At 52.9% G+C, this 7319-nt stretch overlaps 1 protein-coding gene across 1 annotated transcript in view; it reads right to left on the reverse strand.

Annotated features, from left to right (window-relative positions):
* MGAT5B (mannosyl (alpha-1,6-)-glycoprotein beta-1,6-N-acetyl-glucosaminyltransferase, isozyme B) overlaps nucleotides 1-7319 on the reverse strand; it is a gene marked incomplete at its 3' end in the record, with an annotated part of 71719 nt that overhangs the window by 41346 nt on the left and 23054 nt on the right. The window contains exon 3 of the mRNA XM_009996566.1: nucleotides 2748-2892. Coding sequence (XP_009994868.1) covers nucleotides 2748-2892 — 145 coding nt within the window. The remainder of the gene's footprint in view (nucleotides 1-2747; nucleotides 2893-7319) is intronic.

Here is a 7319-nt window from a genome sequence, read left to right on the forward strand (position 1 = left end):
AGCAGGAGAGCACTTTGTAAAAGCAAGAATGACCCCCCTTTTGTGCAGGCAGAACTGCAAAGCTTGTGCTCACAGCTCTGCTGAGCAGGGAAGGAGATGAAGGCAGCAGCTGCTGCTCTAACCAGAGGTGCTGGGAAGAAGAAAATCCCTTTGAAATTAGCACCCTTTAATTGCATTAGCTGTCACTGACAGCTTCAAGTCAGTGGAGAGCACTTTGTAAAAGCAAGAATGACCCCCCTTTTGTGCAGGCAGAACTGCAAAGCTTGTGCTCACAGCTCTGCTGAGCAGGGAAGGAGATGAAGGCAGCAGCTGCTGCTCTAACCAGAGGTGCTGGGAAGAAGAAAATCCCTTTGAAATTAGCACCCTTTAATTGCATTAGCTGTCACTGACAGCTTCAAGTCAGTCACTGGTGATTAAACAGACAGAGCCAAGGGGGGGAAGGTGGAAACAGGCCCTTGGTGGAATCTTGGGGTCCTAATACCAATCAGCACCAGGGCATCTCCACAGCCCCAGGGCTGATCTGGGTTCCAGAGACACCACTTGGTCCTGGTGCCATTAGTGGTGCCCTTTCCCCCTCAGCACAGGGGGTCCCCAGGGGCTGCAGCTGGTCACCCCCAAAGGGACAGGGATCTCAGTACCCCCACTGGGTGGGGGTTCATCCCAGGTTTCATACCAGCTGCTGTTTGATTCCCCCCAGGATGCTCCACGGAGCAGCCACCGGAGCAGGGGGTCAGCCAGAGCCAGGCCCTGCTTGGAGCAGGGGAAAAACAGGGAATATTGGCTCTGCACCCTTCCAGCTGCCTTCTGCACCCTGCAAGGGAGGGCAGGGACCAGGACAAGCCACAGAAAGGCCACATGGATGAGAGAGCACACGTGGCAGCAGAGCCAGAGCTGAGACCCAGCACAGCTGTAGCACCAACACAGCTCCTCTGACCACAGACCCCAGCTGAGCCTGGGGACTGCAGGGAAGGAGGGAGAGCTTGGGAAACACTGCACAAGCATTTGCAAATGTTGCCAGTGCTTCACCACAGCCAGTCACAGCAAAAAGCCACAAGAAACCCCCCCACAATGGTTGTTTCATCCAGAGATGCTCTGCCCCATGGCCAGACCTGATCTGCAGAGCCCAGGAGAGGACAAGGAGATTTGTTTTGATGCAGAAATGGGTGAAGGGACTTGAATGCACTTAATGAGTAATTTATGAGGAGCAAATGGTGATAAACTAGTTGTCCCTGATTTTCTGTTCATGGATAATCTCAGCCACTCAGGCCCATCTCAGCACATCCACAATGCCTGAGCTGTTTTGATCTGCAGGGTCCAGAAGCTCCCATCCTTTCTGGTCTCCAAGCAATGGCCCTGGAGTCACCAGATCCCCATGCACAGTGACAACAGCCATTCACAAAAATGCTTTTAAGTTTCTCTCTTGGCTGGTGATGTCCAGAAATTACCATCACCTGAAACTACTGATTCTTTTAACAGGAGATGAGCCAAGAAAATCATCCCATATAAGTGCCTTCCTTTTGCTGGCTCTAATAACCCTGTCCCTTCCTCTCTGGGATTATTGTTGTCCTCCTTGTGTGCTTGGCTACCAGCCAGCCTCAGAACAACACAATCCCCAGCACCTGCCATGACTGAGGTAAATGGTATTTTTCAGTGGTTGAAATTATGTCGTTTCAAAAGCAAGCCCATGCACTCTGAGCCTGTCTGAGCAGCTTTCATTCATCTGTGCACACGGTGCAGATCTGCACAGCCTTTAATTACAGGCTCACTTACTCTATTTTCCATTACAGGCACAAAATAGACTCGTAAGGGGAGGGAGAGAAATGGAAATGATGATGGGAACAGGGAGGCACCACAACCCCTGCCGGCTGCCGGGCAGGGCCACGGCAGAGGTGGGAATGTCAGGATGCACTGCAGCTCCAGTGGCACAGCACAGGGCACAGGAGCCCATTGCATGTCATGTCCCTGCTCATGTGTCACCCGTGACTCTAACTCAGCAAAATCCATGCTGGTTTGGGGTTCTTTTTGCATTGCAAAGCTGGTCCTGAGAGCTGCCCCCCAGTGCTTCCACCTCTGCCCCTCCTTGCTCAAGTCTCTTTTAGTACCGTTTTTGCAGGCCTTGGTGTGACAAACCAAATTAGTATTAATAAATGTTTCAAGGCTCTGAAAGCAAAGGGAAATGTCTCTTTAGTCAAGCAGCATCTCTCAAGCTGCCAGCTGGGGCAGATGCAGGGAGCCAGGATGGTGGTTCTGCCCAGCAAGTGTTTCAAGACCCAACAGTTTCCTTCTCTTCATTTGAAGCCTTGTTCAAACTCTAAGGTTGAGCCTCTCAGCCATGGATCTCACACGATAATCCACTGCTACCCGAGGGATTTGAGCCCAAAGAAAGTGGCCTGAAGCTCACTCTGGGATTGAATAGCAGAGGGAGAACATCCCACACACCTACTACTGCTCCAACCATCAACCAGTCCCACCTCCGTGACAGGGTGGTGAAGAAACACCCTCCCACACTGAACACCAGCAGCTGGGACAGGTGCTACAGCAAACCCCCAAGATCACAGTCATCAGAAATCCCAAAAGGGTTCCAGAAATGGGAAAAAAAAACCCCAAGGAAGCTGCAGAAGATCAGCCCCAGCCTCACCTGCTGCTGGGCTCCCCCATCCCCACACCACAGAACACACCAAAGGCTTTTTGCTCCTGCAAACCCCCCGACCAGGGGTGTCACGGGGGCATTGGTGTGGCTGACTGACCTGTCCAGAGGGAATCGAGCTTCATCCCCTTTGTGGAAGTCAGTGCTGTTCTCCAGCCTGGCCAGGATGTCCATCCTCTTCATCAGCATCTCCAGCATGTCGCTCATGCGCCGCAGGACCCCGCGGGACTCCAGGGCACCCAGCACTGCAGGCACACAGAGAGCAAGGTCAGGGGCTGGGTGCTGCTGTGTTGGACCCACAAAATCCCCCTCCCCACCATCTCAGCCCCAAAGCTGCCCCTGGTCCCGAGCTCCCCTGCCCCACTGATGGGCTGGGTGGTTTATGGACCATCTCAGTGTCCTCCTGTGCCTCCTGCCCCCTCCCTGGCTCCACCAACAGCCCCATGGTCCTGCCCAAGCAAGGGTTAATCTCCACCAGTGCCCAGCTCTGGATCCAGCCTCCTCACCTGGCCCACCCATCCCCAGGCATCAACTCCTGACCTGTCCACCCTACCCTGCCTGTCCTGAGTGTTTAAGGGAAACCAACTTCATTCACAACCACGAACCAAACAGCTTTTCATTTGCTCTTCTCTTTCTCACTCCCCAAAGCCCCAGAAACACCCTGCAGAGGACACTTCAGGAAAACCATGGGAAACAGAGCAAATGGGTGGCCTTGCCCTCACACCCCCTCTCAGCACCACTGGATTTTCCTGTTGCAGAGAAGAATTTCTTCCCTACCTCCATCTGCCAGGGGGTGGTTGCCCCAGCACCAGGAACAATAACTCTGCCTCCAAGTGCTGCATCTCAGCAAACCCCCCATGGGATGGAAGCCCAGCCCCACTGAACACTCTGGTCCCCAGGGGTTTGCAGGGACCCACTGCTGTGCCAAAGGCACTGGGGGGGGATCCAGGAGCTCCCGGGCTGATCTGCTGTCTAGTGACAGGCAGCCCTGAGCCCCAAGCCAAGGAGCAGAAAAATAAAGCTCCTGTTTCATCTCTGCCTGGCTCATTTCACGTTACTAATAACTTAATCAGTGCATAATCCCCTCAACTTCTCCCGTTTGGCTTATCTCTGCTGCTCCACTCACATGTGCTTTGCAAGGGGCAGAAAGGATTTAATTTCAGGAGCAGCAGGAGCTGGGTGGGAGGTCCTGGGAAGGGCTGGGTGGGAGGTCCTGGGAAGGCAAGTGGCTGCCAGGCACCTCAGGTGGCTCCTGGGAATCATGGACATCTCCTGCATCTCTGAACAGATGCAAAACTGGGTCTTCCAGAGCCAGAGGGTGGCTGGGCTGGTGCCTCCCTTGGGTTCCCTGCATTTATGGATGAAAAGCCAACCATTCCTGGGGATTGAAAGCTGGCTCTTCCCAGATGTTGCCAGCACTCCCATGGCAAGAAGTCAGTGACTTCTTGAATCTGTGGGTGCCTGAGGTCTTGTGCAGCCCCAGCCATCCCTGGAGGGGTCTGGGATTGCAGGAGGCACCTTTGCCTTTCCCACCAGGAAGATCTCCCAGTCTCCTGGGTGGAACACAAGGCGCAGCTTGTCCCATGGAAGGGCAGAAGTGCTAAGGAACTCAGAGTTACAAGATGCTGGGAAGTGAAAACTTGGACCTTGGAGCTCAGTTTGTAGAGAGGACTCCCCAGACACAGCTGAGCAAACTGGGCACAGACACAGCTGAGGAAACCAGAAAAGCTCTGAAATGTGCTCAAGTCAGAAAACCCACATGAGTTATTTCCCCACAGGCTTTCACTGCTGGGACTCAGCCCACTCCAGTGACATCTCCACCACAGCTGGGCTGTGTTCATGGCTCACAGACCCCACACCCTCCAAACCCCTGCCCTGGGTGCCTTCCAGGACCAACTGCCCCCCAGACAGGGATTTCTGCTCCAGAGTTGCTCCTGCAAAGACACCCCAGAACTGTCAGAGGGGCAGAACTTGGATCTTGAGCTCAGCTTTGGAGTGAGGTGTGGACTGTGCATCCTTCTCACATGCTCCTGTGCTGGCTGGTGAGTCTGGAGGACAGAAAAAGAACCTGATACAGTCACTGCAGCTGACCAGAAGGAATTAAACCATAATCACCACATTTCTTTATGAAGGGCTGTTGAGTGGTGAAGCTCATTTGAAATTTAAATGGCTGCTCACAAAGTCCAGGCAGAGAAACAGCTCTGGCCCCTGAATAAAACCTACACACACATACAGAGTGTGTATGTATATACAGAGGCTCCTTCTGAGGTGCCTGGGATAGGTCCTGGAAGCCTCTCCAGCCCCACTACAGGACAGGGGGATAAGGGAAACTGAGGCACAGAGCCACCCAGGGCTCACTTCCCCAGGCAGCAGTGAGCTGATGTCCAGGCAGGGCACCCAGGGCTGTTCAGGTCCTTGTCCCCATCACTCAGGCAAAGCTCCCCAGGGATCCCCCCCCGTCCTCAATCAGGAGCAAAGGATGGAGATTTCCTCCTGCTCAAGCTACACCCACACCCCAGGTGAGGACATTTCCCTGAGTCCCTGCCACAGAAGCAGACCCCAACAAGACAGCTCTGCTGCCAAATCACTATGGAGGGACTGGGATATTCCCACTGGGGAATGAAACCCTTTCCCCCTGGATCCCAGAGAAGCCAGGAGCCCTGTCCCCATAGCTGAGCTCCCAGTGCCAGCCCAGCTCTCCCATTGCCTTCCCAGAGATTTCCCTTCCATCATCCAATTTCCCAGCTGCTTTCAAGCAACTCCAGGATGCTTTTCAACAGCAAACCTCTGAGATTTGCTGTCAACAGTGAGCAGATTCCCTTAAAGGAATAAAAAAACAACTCCATCCCAAATCCTAAATAAAAATAGTAATTAAAAAAAGAAATCTCTCAGCCTTCACTGGGTTATCTCTGCAGGCTCCCTGCCAGAAAACTGAGCTGTCACAGGGCACATCTCCCCCAGCTCTGGGAGATGAAGTCAAAGCCCTTCCTCATCAACACCTCTCTTCTTCTGTTCCTGGTTTGTTGTTGTTGTTGTTGTTCCAGAAGCTTAAGGAGGATAACAAGAACAATTTGACATTTTTGGCAACCATGATTACATCTCTTGGAAAGTGTGTCTCATTAAAACCAAGGGAAAGGAGGAAAAGTGCTGAAGCAACTCTTTCCAAAATGCAAGAGCCAGGATTAATTTGTTAATATGAAACAAGGACCCAAACACCCCCCCACCCCCCTCCACCAGCTGCTGGGCTGCCCAACAACCTGTGCCAGAGATGGGGGGATGGAGGGGAGTCCAAGTTCTCCTCTTAAACCAGCAACGAAGACCCTCACAAGCCACCACCACAGGCAAACCAAACTAAACCCCAACTCAATAGCATGAAACCCCAAGAAAACAGTCCTGCAAGGCACTTATTTAAAAAAAAACCCAAACAACCCACAACAAAACAGACAAGATGCTAATAACAAAGGAGAAATATTCTAATGACTCCTGATAATCAGCGATGATGAGAAAACAAACACAAGTCAAACTGCTCAACGGATTAATTGGGGTTTGCTAAAGTATGACAAGGGTTTGACAGTTCTCCTGAGTGGCAGCCACTCTTTAAAGGCAATCACTGAACCTGACAGTGGTTTTCAGAGCAGCAGTAGGAAATAATGATTGCAATCAATCATATCTTCCTGGATTGCACGAGAGACGCGGGTAAACACAGCGGAGGGAGGAGAATTATTTATGGTGCTTCAGAAGAGCACAGAGTAAGTAATTGGATGAAATCAGGGGGAAAAAAAAAAAGGAAGCACCCCCAAGGGTGATGTCTAGTGAAAAAAAAAAAAGGAAATAGTTTCCCTGGGAAACCAGGGAAATATCCAACATGGTCAAAATTGGATGGGTCAAAACCCTGGGGAATTGACTAACGATGCACTTGGGTTTCAAATGCTTTTGTGGAGTGTCTGTGTCCCTGGGCAGGTGTCCCACCCTGTGCCATCACCTGCCCCAGGAACCTCCAGCAATGGGAGCCAGGAGGACACAAGGGAGAGTTCTGCTGTCTGTGCAGACTGCCCTGGACACCAGGGAGATGTTCAGTGCCGGATGCCTCAGGGCCAGATGCAGGAGAAAGCAGCAATTCAAGGAGCATCTCCAGCAGGGCCCCCCTGCTGGGCAGCTCAGGGTGAACTGGGACTGGTGGAGATGCTGTGGAGTGGCACTGGCAAAGCCCAGGGTGTGCCAAGGGAGAAGGAGTGGATTTCCTTGCTCAGGCATCATGTTCTGGGAATCCTGAGCAGCCTCCCCAAGCTCATGCTGGGAGCCAGCTCCACCCAGCACTTCAGAAGCACAGGGGCAGTGTGCAGGATGTTACCCCACCATACCAGTTTGCACATGGCTCTGGGATGCCTGGGCTGAGGTTTTCAAAAGGAGCTGAAGCCCTTTGGGTGAAACAAATAAGCATTTTGGGGGCACGGTGTCTTTAGCCACTTGAACTGAGTCAAACCTTGTGCTGTGTAGCTGCTGGACCCAGATGACAGCTCCTTGTTCTTGGGGCACCCAGCTCCCTGTCCCCTGGGGCACCCAGCTCCTTGTTCTTGGGGCACCCAGCTCCCAGCCCCTGGGGCACCCAGCTCCCTGCCCCTGGGCCACCCCGCTCCCCGCCCCCTGGGAGCCCCACCCCTCTTTCCAGGTG

The sequence above is a fragment of the Chaetura pelagica genome, unplaced genomic scaffold (assembly GCF_000747805.2).
Source record: "Chaetura pelagica isolate M959 unplaced genomic scaffold, ChaPel_1.0 scaffold704, whole genome shotgun sequence".
Classification (NCBI taxonomy): domain Eukaryota; kingdom Metazoa; phylum Chordata; class Aves; order Apodiformes; family Apodidae; genus Chaetura; species Chaetura pelagica.